General features: G+C 39.5%; 1 protein-coding gene across 1 annotated transcript; it reads left to right on the top strand.

Moving 5' to 3' along the window:
• Positions 1-1,060: 1,060 nt before the first annotated feature.
• LOC110717964 (flavin-containing monooxygenase FMO GS-OX-like 5) lies at positions 1,061-17,649 on the top strand (the record flags this gene model as incomplete). The annotated part of the gene is made up of 8 exons (XM_021896766.1): positions 1,061-1,367; positions 1,781-2,047; positions 15,368-15,438; positions 15,659-15,820; positions 15,919-16,001; positions 16,185-16,320; positions 16,442-16,617; positions 17,197-17,649. Coding segments are annotated over 8 exons (1,422 nt in total), but the record flags the coding sequence as incomplete, so codon positions are not given.
• Between the last annotated feature and the right edge of the window lie 503 nt (positions 17,650-18,152).

Raw genomic sequence — 18,152 nt, forward strand, 5'->3', positions numbered from 1 at the left:
AATTTGTATCAAGTCTTATAATTCAAACTTTGTAGTCAAATTTGTTGAAGTCTCTTTGTTTTTTATGGGCACTTGTAGTATTTTTCCTAACATTTTCCTGAGAAAATTGAAAACGATTTTATTGAATTTTGTATTTTCTGCTATTATTAGCCTTTTAATAGAGTTGCCTAAAAGAAGGCAAAAGATTGACCGGTGTAAAAGTTTAAATAGACCTTGCAATCCTGATTTAGACTCGATGACCCGACCCGAATGACTCAACTCTTGACTAGAAATTGACTCGAAAATATTGACCCGAAACCCTAAATTGACCGGACCTGACCCATATCTGACCCGAAAATGGAGTTGACCTGACACCCGAACTGACCCGATCCGAAGTTGACCTGACCTGAAATTGACCCGAAGTGTTTGACCCGAACAGACTCGATACCCAAAATTGACCCAAATTGACTCGATACCCGAAATGTCCCGAACTAAAATTACCTATAATTGAACTTAAAATGTCTTGTACCAAAAGTAACTCAAATTATTCATCTTCAACCGTAGCTAAGGTCATAAACTGAATTGATAGTTTATATTATAACAATAACAAAATATATACTCAGTATAAAATAATTCATTTAAGCTTGATTTACAAATGAAACAACCCGAAAATGATCCGACCAGATTTTGACCTGACCTGACCTGAATATGACCCGAACATACTTGACCCGAATTTGACCCGGCCCGAAGTTGACCTAATACTTGACTCGAAGTTGACCCGAAATCCGAATCAACCCGACCCATACCCGACCTGAATGTTAGCTGACCCGAAAGTGACCCGACCCCAGACCCGACCCAAATGACCCATTTGCCAGGTCTAAGTTTAAATAAATTGTGTGAAAACTGTTTTTGCTGGTGCAGCTATGTCATTGTGTTTTGTCTAAGCAAAATTACGGATTAAATATTACCGCCATAGTCTTCTGCTCCTCAATAGAAAAGAATTAAATAAGACTTCGAAGTATGGTGGTTCATATTCTACGTCAAGTCAATGCCATTTTTATTATACTTATTGTACTAATGTTTTCCTGCAAACCACATTGTCTGTGCACTGTTTTCAAAGATGACATGTAAAAAAGTCGCCGTGATCGGTGCTGGCCCTGCTGGTTTGATGGCGGCTCATGAGCTTAGAAATGAAGGTCTTGATGTAGTGGTGTTCGAGCGTGCTGCGCAGTTGGGCGGATGCTGGGTTTACTCGGCTGAGGTTGAGTCTGATCCGCTTGGACATGACCGAACTCGGAAAATTGTTCACTCAAGCGTGTATGCTTCTCTTCGCACAAATTCTCCTAGAGAATCTATGGGCTTTCGTATTTTTCCTTTTGTTCCTACTGGTAATTTATTTTTTCATGTTTTTCATATTATATTCTATATAATCGACGTGTACTCCTTCCAATCCATTCCTTTTTAGTTTTGACTGGTTAAGAGTTTTAAGATAATTAGCTTTGTAGATAGCATTTAGCTTTAATATTACGGGACATGAAACTTGCAGTGTGTAATATTTGTATGTGCAAAGCCTTTGGAGAGTTGAAGATGGTTCTTCTTGTAGCTGTTGACTTTAGGTGCAAAACTTATGTAAATTCTGCAGGAACTTCAGATTTCAGGAAGGAAAATAGTGTATTACGTGATGGAGGGTACCAAGACAGCCTCTATAATATGTACTTTCAAATACATTATGATTTATGAGGTTCCGCGATTTATTTCCTGGACTAGTCTTACTGGTAGTGGTGTGTAATTTTCTTTATAGGCAAAGTTGGCAGAGATTCACGAAGGTTTCCAGGGCATCAGGAGGTGCTGAGATACTTGGAAGATTTTGCTTATGAATTCGGACTGAATAAATTAATCTGTTACCAGACAGATGTGAGGCATGTTGGGCTGGAGACGGATGGAAAGTGGATGGTGAAATATAGGAGAGTTGGTGGAGACGAGGGCAGCGATGTGGCTGAAACTTATGATGCTGTGGTTCTCTGCAACGGACATTACACTGAACCACGACTTGCTGATAATATTCCTGGTAACTTATATGTACTAGAATGTTTAATGCACTGGATTTATATTTGCATGAATAAAAAAAGTAGATGTTGGAGAAGTTATGGATGGTTTTTTTTTTTTTTTTTTGTAGAGTGGATACTCGATAGAATTTGAGTATTTGAGTTTGGAGCACCGTGGTTAAAATAAGCTCTTAACCACATATAGATTGCTATATTTGGTTCTTTCTAAAACTTTTGAAAAAAGCTATTGCATTATAAGTTCAGCCTTTTATTGTTGTGTTGTTTGAGGGGTGGGAGATGACAATCACTTAATTCTATTTTTATTGAAGAAAATTGCTTAACTCTACATAACGCAATTGTCCACTTTAATGCTATGCGACAACAAAATGAATATCGGTTGTTCCATTGTGTCACGGTCCGAGAGTTTTGACACCGGATCGTGTGGCACGCACTTGTCTTTTGATGACAAGGACACAAGTTTAGAGCGGAGGGGGTTCGTGGGCACACAGCAACACTGACCAAAGGTATCTCAAGGAAGCGCTCGTCAACAACGAGTGCAGAGTCGGGGCTTGTGACGGCCGGTATTTCGAAGCGGGCACAAGGGACCGACAATAAAGAAGGCGTCTTTTGAGGTTCTCTTGGTTTGGAGGGGATGCTTTAGAATAAGGCAAGCACAATATCTATAAAGACTTAAATCAACACACGTCTTAAAGCAAAGGTAACCGGGATAGCAGCTTTCATTCATTCAACCATTCGCTTCATAAAGAGCTTTATATTGATTACATAGAGAAATACTAGTGGACACTGAAACTACAGTAACACAATAATTTTCCCTAGAGCCTAGAAAGCAAAAATAAAGATTTAGAAGACACTACATAAGGAAAATACAAGAAAAAAGGAAGGGGGATACATAGAGAAAAAGGCGGATTCTAACATCCTCTCCCACTTCAGCCGTCGACGACCTCGTCGACTTACAAAACAAAACATACACTTAAGGAATAAGAAATAACAGCTTCACTCTTCCGTTGCAGGTGTGGTTCTCGTCCTGGTTCTGATGTTAGCGCGGTTGCTGGTGTTGTGGTTGCTATCTTCTATATCTGGATGATAGGGTTTGAGACGGCTAACGTGGAAGACATGATGTATCTTCATCCACGTAGGCGGATCGACCTTGTAAGCATTCTTCCCAATCCGTTTAATGATGCGGATGGGGCCTTCATATTTTTTGATCACTCTGCGATCTCTTCCTCTAAGGAACTTGAGCTGTTCTGGGAGGACTTTCACCATCACCATGTCCCCTACACCAAACTCCAGCGGTCTTTTATTCTTGTCAGCCCACTTCTTCATTCACTTTGATGCCCGCTCTAAGTATGCGCGAGCAACTTCCATGTTTTGCTGCCACTCTCGCTTAAACTCCCGTGCTTCGCGGTTATTACCATCTTCGGATGTTGCTATGATGTGAGGCAGGATAGCTTGTTGGCCCATCACCAATTCAAATGGGCTTCTGTTGGATGCAGTAATCTTTTGGGTGTTGAAGAAAAGTTGAGCAACGTCAAGGAGCTTCACCCAATCCTTTTGATTGGCGCTAACGAAATATCTCAAGTATTCCTCTAAGAGACCGTTAAATCTCTCAATTTGGCCATCAGATTGAGGGTGGTGGCTTGAAGACATGTTTAAGTCCGACCCCGTCAGCTGGAACAATTCTGTCCAAAATATGCTCGTGAATCCTGTATCTCGATCGCTGACTATGGTTTGGGGTAACCCCCAATACTTCACGACGTGTTTGAAGAACAATGCCGCCATCTCCAAGCCTTCTGCATGGGAACAAAGGTGGCATATTTTGAGAATCTGTCGATCACCACTGACGGGGCGTTAGAACGGTCGCACATTCCACACTCAATCAAATAAATTTATAAATCCTAAAACTAACCCCTAAACAAGTCTAGTGGTAAGTTCGGAGTCGAACCACAAGGAACGGTAATGTTGGATTGTTCTCGATCTAATGCTTAAGCTACGCCGAAGTCGGTTTATGGATAGTGGACACTACAACTACACTAACACACATATAAAGAACAGGGTATGATAAAGTCTACTAGGGGCAAAGATCCACTTTGAACAATTAACAAGTTAATGGGAATCGATTTGATAATCAATCATGCAAAGAAAGAATTAAAATGGGAATTAATTACCATCAAGAGCAATCTCTCAAATTCCTAGCCTAGATCCCTCATTGACTAGGTGCATAGAAGAAATTTACCCAAAATGCAATCAAATATATAAATTCTAATTCACAATCCCTTGTCAAACTAGAACTAACATGCAATTAAGTTTGCTATCTTGGGAGATCAATCCAATCTAAAACAAACAACATGCCATCATCAATTCAATCAATTTAATCACACAATTATCATCAAATTTATCTCAAATAACTCAATTAACCATAACAAAGCTTCACTCAACACCTAGTAGAAGGAAATCTACTCAAACATGATTAACAAAGAAATTAATAAAGCATAAAGAGAGAAGAGAGTAAGAAATGCTCATTGATATAAAATGGAGATCTTCAAATCATCAAATTCCTCCTTTGATTATCCAAAATCCATGAAAACCATTGTGCTCCTCACTTTCTCTCTCCAAAATTTGAGAGTTTCTCTCTCTAAAAACCTAAAACTATCCTAAAAACTATTCTAAACTGAAAAATCTCTTTTTTCTTTAATGAGCAAAAAAAAATCTATTTATACCCTTTACAAAATTGCTTAGGAAGCTCCGCAAAAAGTCAGCTGAAACGGGAAAAGGTCCGACCGAACTCTGTGTAGGTTCGGTCGGACTCAGGGTAGGTTCGGCCGAACTCAGGGTAGGTTCGGTCGAACCTCCCTGATCCTTGTTTGGTCGAACTTTCCTGGTTCGACCCCTCCTGTAAACATGCTGAAAACTTGGTTGAAACTGCCTTGGAGGTTCGGTCGAACTTTTCAAAAGTTTGACCACACCTAGGTTCGACCGAACCTCTTAGAGGTTCGGCCACACCTCCTCTTGAACTTCCTCTTCTTGCTTCCTCTTCTCCCTTTTGCTCCTCTTGTCTTTGTCCATGCCTCCATACTTGGCCAAGGGGCCTCCTACCGTGCTTAGGACCGTCATGGAACCTGCAAAAGATAGCAAAGATCACGAGAGCATGGGGATGATAAAATTATGCATAAAGATTATCAAAACAAGCGCAAATAAGCATACTTTTCATCCATAAAAGAAAAGGAAGCCATAAGAGGAGAAAAGAGGTAGAAAACCTAAGAAAAACAGGAGAAAAGAGACCAATACACTACCCCTAAGGGTAACATAAATGTCACTCATCAAACACCCCCAAGCTTAACTTTTGCTCATCCTCGAGCAAAACAAAACAAACACAACGGAAAACGATGTATATTTTTTTTTTTAAAATAAAACTAGAAGAGAAAGAATATACACTAACTCACTTTCGTAGGAATCACGAATGCATTTAGCGCATGCATCAAGCACTTTAAACCCCATAGATCGCTCTAGAGGACGAGTAAGCTCTCGTAAGGGTGTCCTAAGAGTTTAACCCATAACTCTTGACAAAAATCAAGGCAAGGCAATAAATAAATAAAATAAAATAAATCGAAGTAAGAGAAAAGTTACAAGCGTTCTAGAGTGGACTTTTATGATGGAACAAACACTAATGAATGTCAATCTTTCTAAAATAATAAAGGTATGCACGTTCTAAGATGTCCAAGGTTGATTGAAACATAACATATGCTAAGCATAGAGAACTAAAGGAAACACATTCCACCTTTTGTTTCAACCAATCAAACCACGTTCTCTCTACTAGTTTCAAATCCACTTTCAAGTTAGCTTCTCATGATTCCACGAAGAAACCGGAAAATAAATAAGAAATTAAAAACATTGAGAAGGTTACCCGACATCTTGGCTATGCAAACTCGCTCTATAGGCTTGATTCCTATTTCCCGCCATCATTGAATGACTTAACCCTCTAGGATCAAAAGGACTTTCAAGGTATTAACATATAAGCTAGGAGAGTAAAGGTGTGGAGAACTCTTGAAATTGGTGGTAAACCTATGTGAAGCACGGGTGGAACTTCTTCACAAGATCCAAACGATTCCAAAACAAAAGTGCCAAGTATGCTTATTAAATAACTTTCCCCCAAGCTTATTTAACACAAAATAACAAAAACAGGGAGAACAACAATAACAAAACCCCTTTTTTTTTTTTTTTTTTTTTTTGTGTGCTTTACATTCTTCTTTACTTTTTTTTTTTAATAATTCCTTTTTCCAAGCTTTTTTTTTTTCTTTCTTTCTTTTTTTTTTTTTTTAAATGTCCTTGCCTCTTTTAACTTTGGACGGCTTTTTCTCAAAATGTATTTGGTTTTATGCAAAAAATTATATACAACACATACTTGCTTTGCAAATGAACTTATAATTCTAAACTTGCACCATAAACAATAAAACAAGCTCCAAAACAAAATTGCTTCACAAACTAAAGGTAGGATTTAAAGTGAAACTAAGGCTGGAAGGCTTGTATTAAGGTTAGAGAAAAGAATGTATATGGCTCAAATGGGCTAGTAATAGGGGCAATTGCAAACCAAATCCAAAATTGAAAATTAATCCTATAAAAAGAGAAATGTCTTTGTCATCCCCTAAAGTGGCTCAGTCGCGATCATGGGAGCTAAAAGTCAAGTTCTAGATACGAGAATGCAATAGCCAAGGATCCAAATATGCCGCTCAACAAAGTATGATGAAGGCTTGAACAATTTACCTCCCTAGGGATAGCAATAACTAACTCTTGATTTCATATCCACCATAGAGAGCAACTCCATCTTACCACAAGCAAGTGAACTAGAGCTTCATGGTCCCAAAGTTCTTAGCCAGCTACCTTAGCATACCATATCCTAGAGTCAACCTAACACATTCTCAAACCGTGCACACCTTTATAATTTAGGAATAAAGACATTCAAGAATACAAGTCCAAGCGTATTATTTCAAAAGTAAGAACAAAACAAAACACATTGCAAATTTGCCTTGATAGAAACAAAATCTTTTTGGAATTTTCAAAATAAAGAAAATGGGAATGCATATACAAATGTGCATGGCATATATGAATCAAAATTCCACCAAACATGATAGAATACCCTCCCCCAAGCTTGAATGAGGCAACATGCTCAAACTTTAAACCAAAGAATCCATGGGAGGAGAAAAGAAAGAAAGTCATCCAACCAACCAACATATGTCCAACAAGTCACAAATCATTAGAGGAAGAGCAAGGAAGGATACTACCGGATATTAGGTGGGTATAGTACCCGCAAATGACCCAATTAAACCTTCTTGAAGCCGACTACCTCTAAAATTGAATCTTGTTTTCCATGTGCTAGCAAAAGTGGAGTCAAACTTCCTTGATTCTTGATCCAAACCAATGCATAAGAGTATATTAAGTTATGTACCTAGCACCAAGCACACAAACATTTCCATGAGGCCAAAAACTATTCTAAAAAGAAAAGAAAATGAAAGCAATAAAACACGGGTTACTTCCCGAGAAAGGCTTGCTTAAGGTCCAAGCTTGACCGCTCTAGTAAATAATATTGCAAGGATCGTAAGAGCTTATCAAATGCACTACTACACATTTCATAAGAAAGAAGGTAGGCAAATGACGGGAAGATAACGTGCAACAAGGATAGTGCACGCAAATGAGGAGAGAGATGCCAAGAAAAAGAATAAGAAGAATCAAAAGAAAATTCAACAAAAGAAGAAGAAGAAGAAAAAGAAAAGGAAGGCAAACTCTCCTTAAAATGTTTTTTGGTGGCAAAATCACCCCTTTCCTCAATAATCGATGAGTGGGGAGCTTGAAGATCACAAATAGAAAGAGGGTCCCCAATAGGCTCTTTGAGAAAAGAAGGGAGTGACATGGGATAGGAGGGAACATGATCAAATTTTCTAGAAAATGGAATATGATGACGTGGGGGAATAGGAGAAATGGTCTCACAAATGATCTCATTTTCACCACCTTGCCTCTCATCACTAATAAGGGAATGAAAATTAATCATTGAATTCTCAAAAGAAGAACACTCATGATCTACATCTCCCTGAAACAACCAATCTCCAAGAGAAACAACCTCATCTTCCAATTCCCTATCACGACGATAAACAACATTTCCCTTAGAAATCTGAAAGCCTAAGATCTCAAAACCATGCATGAATGGATGCAAATTCATCTCAAATTCATCTCTTTCCCATGAAGCATTCTCAATGAACTCACTCAAAATGTCATTATTTTTCATTTGAACCTCACAAAATAAATGGGACATAATCTCAAATGAGTCCAAATACTCATGAATAGAGGAATCACAAACATGCACTTGGTCAAAATAAGAAAGAGGGTTTTGATTCATAAAATCATCATTTAATTCACTCTCAACTCTCTTTCCTTCACTCAAAAGCTCATTGTTGTCTTCCTCACAATCTTTTGATTGCACAAAAACATCATCATCATCATCTTCAATACACACATGGGATTTGAAAGATTCAAGATCATGCAACAAAGATGACAATTGGCTTTCTAGCTCTTCCTTTCTCCTTATTACCTCCTCAATACGCTCTTCACTCCTATTCATCATCTCCAATTGACTTCTCATAGAATTTAAAAAAAACTCCTTACTTGGCCCAAAAGTAGAATCAAGCTCAACACACCTAATAAGGGATTGTAAATAATCAATCGGACACTCACAGGATGAAGAAAATTGAGGGTTAACAAGGGGAGAAGGATCACAACCAAGATTGTAAGCATCAACTTTAGAAGGATGAGTATAATCATCATCACGGGGAGAGGGGGCACAATCAAGCATATAAGATTCGTTATTGGGAGAAAAAGGTACATCACAAGAAGGCATGCTAAATAATGAAGAATATTGAAACACACCATGCTCATCAACATTGGAATGCACTTCATCATCATGAACAATAGGGGAAATAGAGTTGAAATCATTTGTTCTAGGTTCACCAATGAGATCATGTGACAAATCATGGGAATTCATGCTAACAGTAGAAGAATCGACACATTGCACATCAATATCAGAAACACGATTACCCCTATTATAAACATCCCTAGCAAACCATACATAAAAATCCCAAGCATCATCAATTGATAATGCTCTAAATTCACCATTATACATGCTTTCAACAATATCCCTAGTTTGCTCATTCAAACCAAAATAACAAATCTCACAAGCCTCCCAAAGACTACAACAATTATGATCTACAAATCCCTCAAGTCTATTGAAATAGTCACAAAAAGGCTCATTATCATATTGAGGAAATGAGAAACATGCCATTTTTTTTAGCAAACACAATCAAACAAACAAAAAATAAAAATAAAAATAAAATTATACACAAAGACCTAGACTCAAGCAATCAAAAACAATCAAGCATTGACACCGTTCCCCGGCAACGGCGCCATTTTGACGGGGCGTTAGAACGGTCGCACATTCCACACTCAATCAAATAAATTTATAAATCCTAAAACTAACCCCTAAACAAGTCTAGTGGTAAGTTCGGAGTCGAACCACAAGGAACGGTAATGTTGGATTGTTCTCGATCTAATGCTTAAGCTACGCCGAAGTCGGTTTATGGATAGTGGACACTACAACTACACTAACACACATATAAAGAACAGGGTATGATAAAGTCTACTAGGGGCAAAGATCCACTTTGAACAATTAACAAGTTAATGGGAATCGATTTGATAATCAATCATGCAAAGAAAGAATTAAAATGGGAATTAATTACCATCAAGAGCAATCTCTCAAATTCCTAGCCTAGATCCCTCATTGACTAGGTGCATAGAAGAAATTTACCCAAAATGCAATCAAATATATAAATTCTAATTCACAATCCCTTGTCAAACTAGAACTAACATGCAATTAAGTTTGCTATCTTGGGAGATCAATCCAATCTAAAACAAACAACATGCCATCATCAATTCAATCAATTTAATCACACAATTATCATCAAATTTATCTCAAATAACTCAATTAACCATAACAAAGCTTCACTCAACACCTAGTAGAAGGAAATCTACTCAAACATGATTAACAAAGAAATTAATAAAGCATAAAGAGAGAAGAGAGTAAGAAATGCTCATTGATATAAAATGGAGATCTTCAAATCATCAAATTCCTCCTTTGATTATCCAAAATCCATGAAAACCATTGTGCTCCTCACTTTCTCTCTCCAAAATTTGAGAGTTTCTCTCTCTAAAAACCTAAAACTATCCTAAAAACTATTCTAAACTGAAAAATCTCTTTTTTCTTTAATGAGCAAAAAAAAATCTATTTATACCCTTTACAAAATTGCTTAGGAAGCTCCGCAAAAAGTCAGCTGAAACGGGAAAAGGTCCGACCGAACTCTGTGTAGGTTCGGTCGGACTCAGGGTAGGTTCGGCCGAACTCAGGGTAGGTTCGGTCGAACCTCCCTGATCCTTGTTTGGTCGAACTTTCCTGGTTCGACCCCTCCTGTAAACATGCTGAAAACTTGGTTGAAACTGCCTTGGAGGTTCGGTCGAACTTTTCAAAAGTTTGACCACACCTAGGTTCGACCGAACCTCTTAGAGGTTCGGCCACACCTCCTCTTGAACTTCCTCTTCTTGCTTCCTCTTCTTCCCTTTTGCTCCTCTTGTCTTTGTCCATGCCTCCATACTTGGCCAAGGGGCCTCCTACCGTGCTTAGGACCGTCATGGAACCTGCAAAAGATAGCAAAGATCACGAGAGCATGGGGATGATAAAATTATGCATAAAGATTATCAAAACAAGCGCAAATAAGCATACTTTTCATCCATAAAAGAAAAGGAAGCCATAAGAGGAGAAAAGAGGTAGAAAACCTAAGAAAAACAGGAGAAAAGAGACCAATACACTACCCCTAAGGGTAACATAAATGTCACTCATCAACCACCATTACTGCGGAGTACTGGTCCACCTTGGGGAGACCACTGATGAAGTCCATAGATATGCTTTCCCACGGACGCGTCGGCACAGGAAGAGGATCTAAGAAGCCTCTAGGTTTCTGACGATCTACTTTGTCCTATTGACAAACCAAGCAGGTCTGGGTGTAACTAATGACATCTTCTTTCATTCCTGGCCAATAGTACCCCAAAGAGAGTAAGTTTAAAGTCCTCTGCCAACCTAGATGTCCGGCCCATAGGGTATCATGACATTCTTTCAAGAGCATCTTCCGCAGGCCTCCCGCCTTTGGTATGAATAGCTTGTTACCCTTTGTGTAAATGAGCCCATCTGCTATCTGGAAGCGTCTTGTCTTTCGTTTTTCTATCAGCTCTTTAATAGTGTTCGTCATGGGGTTTTCTGAGAGGTGTTGTTTGACTTGCTCTTTGACTAAGGTGTTGACGTTGCTGGAGGACATGGGGGACAGTTTTTGTAGGGGGGCCAGATCGGCACGATGGCTCAAAGCATCACTGGCTCCTGTCTTGTACATGAACTCCACATCAAAATCTGCTAGTACATCCTGCCAACGAGCTTGCTTCCCCGTTAACTTTGGTTGGGTGAGGAAGTAACTGGCTGCAGTGTTATCGGTGCGAACAATGAACTTTGCCCCCCAACAAGTAGTGTCTCCACCCCTTTAAGCAGTGAACAATGGCTAACAGCTCTTTTCTTGGACAGCATACCTTCTTTCGGCACCACTCAACTTCCGAATCTCATAAGCAACTGGGTGGCCTTCTTGGAGTAAGACCCCACCCAATGCATAGTCGGATGCATCCGTATCAACTTCAAACGGCTTGTTGATGTTAGGGAGGGTTAAAACCAGTTCTTTCATCACTGCTTCTTTGAGCTTGAGGAAAGCCTCTTGTTGTTTCGCCAACCAACTCCACTTGTTGTCTTTCTTCAACAAGTCCGTGAGGGGACTTGCTATCTCTGAATATCCTTGAATGAAGCGGGGATAGTAATTAGCCAACCCTAAGAACGACCTTAACTCTGAGACGTTCTTCGGAGCTTGCCAATCACTAATGACTTGGATTTTCTTAGGATCCATTCTTATGCGGCCTCCTCCTACAAAACGTCCGAGGAAGCTTACTTCTTCCTTCGCAAAGGCACATTTCTCCCGCTTCACGAACAGGTGATGCTGTCTTAATTTCTCAAACACCTTCCTTAGGTGCTCTAAGTGATCTTCCAGGGTATTGCTGAAGATTACAATGTCGTCTAAATAAACAACCACAAACTTATCAAGGTAGTCGTGGAAGACTTGATTCATCAAGGTACAGAATGTTGCAGGCGCGTTTGTTAGCCCAAACGGCATGACCAACCACTCGAACGCGCCGTATCTGGTGACACAAGCCGTCTTTGGCTCATCTCCCTGAGCAATTCGAACTTGATGGTAGCCGGACCTTAGATCAAGCTTCGTGAAGTACACAGCGTCTCCTAGCTGATCGAACAAGCCTGCCACCAACGGTATCGGATAGTGATTTCTCATTGTCAGCTTGTTTAAGGCTCTGTAGTCGATACACAATCTCAAAATCCCATCTTGTTTCTTCTGGAAAAGGACTGGTGCTCCATAGGGAGCTCTCGAGGGTCGGATAAACCCAGCTTCTAACAACCCGTCCAGCTGTTTACGCAACTCTCCAAGTTCCGGAGGGGCCATCTGGTAGGGGCTCCGCGCGGGTGGTCTAGCACCTGACACCAATTCAATGCAGTGATCTATGGCCCTTCGAGGAGGAAGAGATTTTGGGAGCTCCTTAGGAAGGATGTCTGCATATTCCCCAAGTAACTCTCCTATCATTTCAGGGATATCACCTTCGACCTCCTCATCCTTTATCGAGAGAGTGGCGAGGAACGTGGGCTCATTTCTCCTTATCCCTTTCTTGAGTTGCATCGCCGAAAGCAGGGGGCCTTTCAACTCTTTTCCTTTTTCAGGAGCGTGTGTTCGTAGGAGGCACGGTTGGTGGCTTGTCACAAGTAAGGACCCTAGGTGGGGCATTGGAACAACCTTGCTTGTGCGTAGGAAATCCATCCCAAGGACTACTTCAAAATCATCCATGGTTTTCACCGTGAAGTCCAAACTCCCACTCCATTCCCCAATCCTAGTGTTCACATTCTTTGCCACACTGCAAGTCGGTTGTGCTTCAGAGTTCACAGCTTTCATGCGACCACCACTATGCGCGACTTTCAGCCCTAATTTGTTTGCCTCACGCTTCGTGATATAATTATGCGTAGCTCCCGTATCAACCATCGCCTGAGTCTTCTTCCCATTTATCCAGACATCTACATACATCAGGCTGGTAGCCCGACCGTTATCTCCCGACGTCTCTTTTCCCATAGCGTACATGCAATACACTGCCCCCAACTTAGAGGGTTCTTCTTCGCTTACCACTTCCTCCTCTTTGTCATCCCCTTTGTGAGGGTCTGAGGACATTGAGGAGAGTTTCTTTTGGAGGTTGTCTATCTCCGACTTGTGTTGGCACTCGAGCCATTTGTGCGGCCCGCGACATAGTATACAAGTGAGGGGTTTGTTACAGGATGATGATGAGCCCGAGGACCCACCTCTGTTTGTAGACGCGTGAAGAAGTTCTTCCGCGAGTCTTCTCCCCCATTCCTGAACCTATTCCCCACACTGTTCGAGCTAACCTAAGAATTACTGCTGGTCCTCCTTGGGGTGTTTGATGCTGACCCACTATTTCCCTTTTTCTGGATAGGTGCCTATCTGACGAGTAATCCATCAACCTTTCCGCTGTAGCTATAGCACCCGATAATGTATCAATTTTTTGGCGCCATATCTCCCTTTGAGCCCAATCTTTCAAACCACGCACAAAGTTGAATAGGCGGTCAGTCCTTCTCTGACATGTCATGAATCTCTAACATCCACGCCGAATATTCCTTCACATACTCTCGAATGGAGGTCTTGTGTTGCAGCGTTGCAAGCTTAGTGCGAGCAACAAACTCAGTATTCTCGGGGTAAATTGTGCCATCAGTTCCTTCTTTAGATCCTCCCAAGTGTCTACCGACGTTCTCTTAGCTTGGATGTCGGCATACTTGGTGCGCCACCAAAGTTTAGCGTCATCTACTAAATACATCATGGCAGTATCCACCTTCAGCTCATCCTCCAACTGGCATATACGAAAATATTGCTCCATGTCAAAAATGAAGTTATCAACCTCCTTTGAATCTCTCATGCCATTAAAGGTCCGAGGTTTAGGAGGTTTTACTTTAGCACCTCCACTACCCCCGAGCCCTCTTTGAGCATGCATCAAGGTGGCACATTTATCTTGTGCATCATCAGCTAAGCCTTGCACAAAATTAAGCTGCTCCGTCAACCAATCCACCGTCGACGCGAGCCTCTCCATTTGCTCGGCTTGTTTTATCACAATATCTTCGAGCTTGGACATCCTTTCTTCAAGCATAGCCCATTGTTCTGACTTGCCTTCAAGCCAAGCAAGTCTTTCTTCTAACGTATATTCTGGCATCTCGTCGTTCAGCATAACTCGAGCAACTTGGCTCTAATACCAACTGTCACAGTCCGAGAGTTTTGACACCGAATCGTGCGGCGCGCACTTGTCTTTTGACGACAAGGACACAAGCCTAGAGCAGAGGGGGTTCGTTGGCACACAGCAACTAACGGACCAAAGGTATCTCAAGGAAGCGCTCGTCAACTACGAGTGCGGATTAGGGGCTTGTGACGACCGATATTTCGAAGCGGGCACAAGCGGGACCGACAATAAAGAAGGCGCCTTTTGAGATTCTCTTGGTTTGGACGGGATGCTTTAAAACAAGGCAAGCACAATATCTATAAAGACTTAAATCAACACACAAGTCTTAAAGCAAAGGCAACCGAGATAGGAGCTTTCATTCATTCAACTATTCGCCCCATAAAGAGCTTTATATTGATTGCATAGTGAAATACTAGCAGACACTGAAACTACAGTAACACAATAATTTTCCCTAGAGCCTAGAAAGCAAAAAGAAAGACTTAGAAGATACTACCTAAGGAAAATACAAGGAAAAAGGAAGGGGGATACATAGAGAAAGAGGCGGATTCTAACACATTGGCAATGGTGTTAGACAACCCCTCTTTATGAAAACATGTACAGAGTAGTAATTTTAGAGAATGATTATGTGATTTTCTGACATTGGTACTTCTTATGCTGACAAAACTTGAAGAGTTGAATATTGTGAATAACATACAAGCTAAATCTGAATATGAAAATTCTCCAAGTAGAGCCAATATATAAACTATCTTACACGTCTGTGAATATTGAATTTGTTACATACTTCTATTTGGGTTATGATGCTTATTAGTTATTGATAGACTTTTCACCGATACCTTCTGCAGGCATTGACCTTTGGCCTGGGAGGCAAATTCATAGTCATAACTATCGTACTCCAGAACTTTATCAAGACCAGGTGTGTTTCTGATTTACTTGTTCGTATTCATAATTTAGATGCCCAGATGCACGGAATGCAATGTTTATGTGTAATATTTAATGTTGTATATTGGATTTGATTTCTGCCTACACTGTATACACTTCCACAAGGGAACTTTTTACTCTCCTTGTAAAGTTTGTATGGTTTTCTTTGAATTATCCTTTGTTGTCTAGTAATATTGTCTTCTTGCTTCCATCAGGTCGTAGTTTTGATAGGGCTTGCTTCAAGTGTTTTCGATATCTCAAGGGATATTGCTGTATCAGCCAAAGAAGTTCATGTAACAACTAGGTCTGAAGCAGCAGGAAAATTGGCCAAATTTGGAAAGCATCCTGGTTATGATAACTTGTGGCTTCATCCAATGGTAAAACTACTCAACAAAAGTCCATTAAAAACATTGTTCATTTGTTTGTCCCTTATTCTAGGATGAGTTCTAAAACGCAGTCTTCTTCTGTTATGTAGATAGAGCAAGCCCATGAAGATGGTAGAATATCGTTTCAGGATGGGAGTGTGGTCCTTGCAGATGCCATTATCCATTGCACTGGGTATTTTGATTAACCTAAACATTTTTTTAGGTTAAGCTATAGAAACTAGAGGAGAGTCGTCTATGATAGATGCAGTTGAATTCAAAATGCGTCACCTAGATATTGTAGCATTGTACTACTACACTAGTTAAGATCTGCACAACTAATGGATAATTACTGATGGACTGATGCGTCATTTGTCAGGTATAAGCAACATTTCCCTTTTCTTCACACTAATGGTGTCGTAAATGTTGATGATAATCGTGTCGGGCCACTTTACAAGCATGTGTTTCCTCCTGCATTAGCCCCAGGGATCTCCTTCATTGGTGTGCCATTTAATGTAAGATTTCTTTTGTTGGTGTTATATATACTTTCTACCTTCTAGGGAGATATAGTTTTAATCAGTAGATACTTCTAGATAGCTAAAGACATTGACCAACTCGTTTCAAATTTCATGCTAGGTTGACCTATTCTTCCTTTTTGAACTTCAAAGTAAATGGGTAGGAGGTATTTTATCTGGGCGTTTATCACTTCCGTCTGAGGAAAAAATGATGGAAGATGTAGAAGCCTTCTACTCAGAATTGGAAGCTAAGGGAGTTCCAAAGCGCTACACACATCGGATCCATGATTTTAAGGTAAATTTTACTCGAGATGAGTGATTTACTTTTGTACTTGCATTCATGTACTCACCAACTAACAAATTGGTAAAATAATTTTTAAAAATTAAATTAAAGGGATTACTCTTTGCTCCTTCGAGTTTAACAAGGAAAGCCATTGTAACTAAGTTGACAGCTTAGTAAACAACTGTGTACGGCTATCAGCATCATGTATTCATATTAGAAATATTTTTGCAAGGGTCTACATATGGCCTGTAAAAAAATGGGAACAATGTGATTATGAATTTGTGTTTATTGTTTAACAAGCTGGTACAGAATACTTGTAGGAATTTTGTGGTTGATTTTGGAGAAATGACAAGCAACAATGTATACCCCCTGCTAACTACTGATTAGCTAGCCTCTCATGTCTAATATGCATAATTATCGCAACCTAGGGAGCAAGTTTGAATGGAGGAATGAAAAAATCAAATCTCTAGGGATAAATAATTTGATCCACTCTAGAGGGTGTTTTTTTTTTTTTTTTTTTTTTTTTTTTTTTTTTTTTTATTGAGATTGACTTCATGTTGGATCTCCACACAGCAACTCTGTGGGTGGTCATATGAATACGAGGATTGGCTTGCTTCAGAATCTGGCTGCCCTCCTTCTGAGGAGTGGAGGAGGGGAATGCATATTGCAACAGTAGGCCGTGCATTTAAACAAACAGAGACTTTTCGCGATGAATGGGATGATGAAGACTTGGTCCTGCAAGCGTACAAAGATTTTATGCAGGATTCGTCTGCTGAAGGCAGAGTTGCCGTTGCTCCTTCAACACAAAGATAACTCTGTTTCATTGATGAAAAATTATACTACGTACTATTTCTGATTCTACTGGTTTGAGTTGCAAAGCCCAAGTTGTTGTTTCTTTTTTTTTTTTTTTTTTTTTTTTTAAATTTTAAAAAAAAACTCAGCCCAAGCACGTATTTACTATTAACGGCAATTGTTTATTGCTGTACAGGACCTGTATAGATAAATTTCGTTGTTTTCTTTAATACTCTGCTACGATCAGATCCTCAACTTAGTTCCATGCTTTGAAATGCTGTGTATGTTGCATGATTTGAAGCTAGAGGAAAAGTTAATGATCATATCAGATAATCAAACGTAAATATGCTTGCACAAGAGTAGCCACTGCACATCGTGATAATTAATAATTCCATATTTCCATGAGAAGCGGAAGAGCTTCGAATTCTAAATTTACATTTGTTGCATGTTGATCGTCGTATGGTGACTATAGGCAAAAATTAAAGTAATTTTTAGAAAATTTTGACTTTTCACTAAAAAGCACCACTTTAATTTTTACTACCTATCTAATTTTTTATTTTATTTTATTTGTTATGAAATATATTTATGGATGCTCATTATACTCTTCTATCATTCCAAAACTTTCTAGATTTTAGGGTTTATTATTCTCCAAACAAACCCTATTAATTGTACTATATATATATATATATATATATATATATATATATATATATATATATATATATATATATATATATATACGGGGAGGTTCCGCTGA

Source organism: Chenopodium quinoa, unplaced genomic scaffold (assembly GCF_001683475.1).
Source record: "Chenopodium quinoa cultivar QQ74 unplaced genomic scaffold, ASM168347v1, whole genome shotgun sequence".
NCBI classification, from domain to species: domain Eukaryota; kingdom Viridiplantae; phylum Streptophyta; class Magnoliopsida; order Caryophyllales; family Amaranthaceae; genus Chenopodium; species Chenopodium quinoa.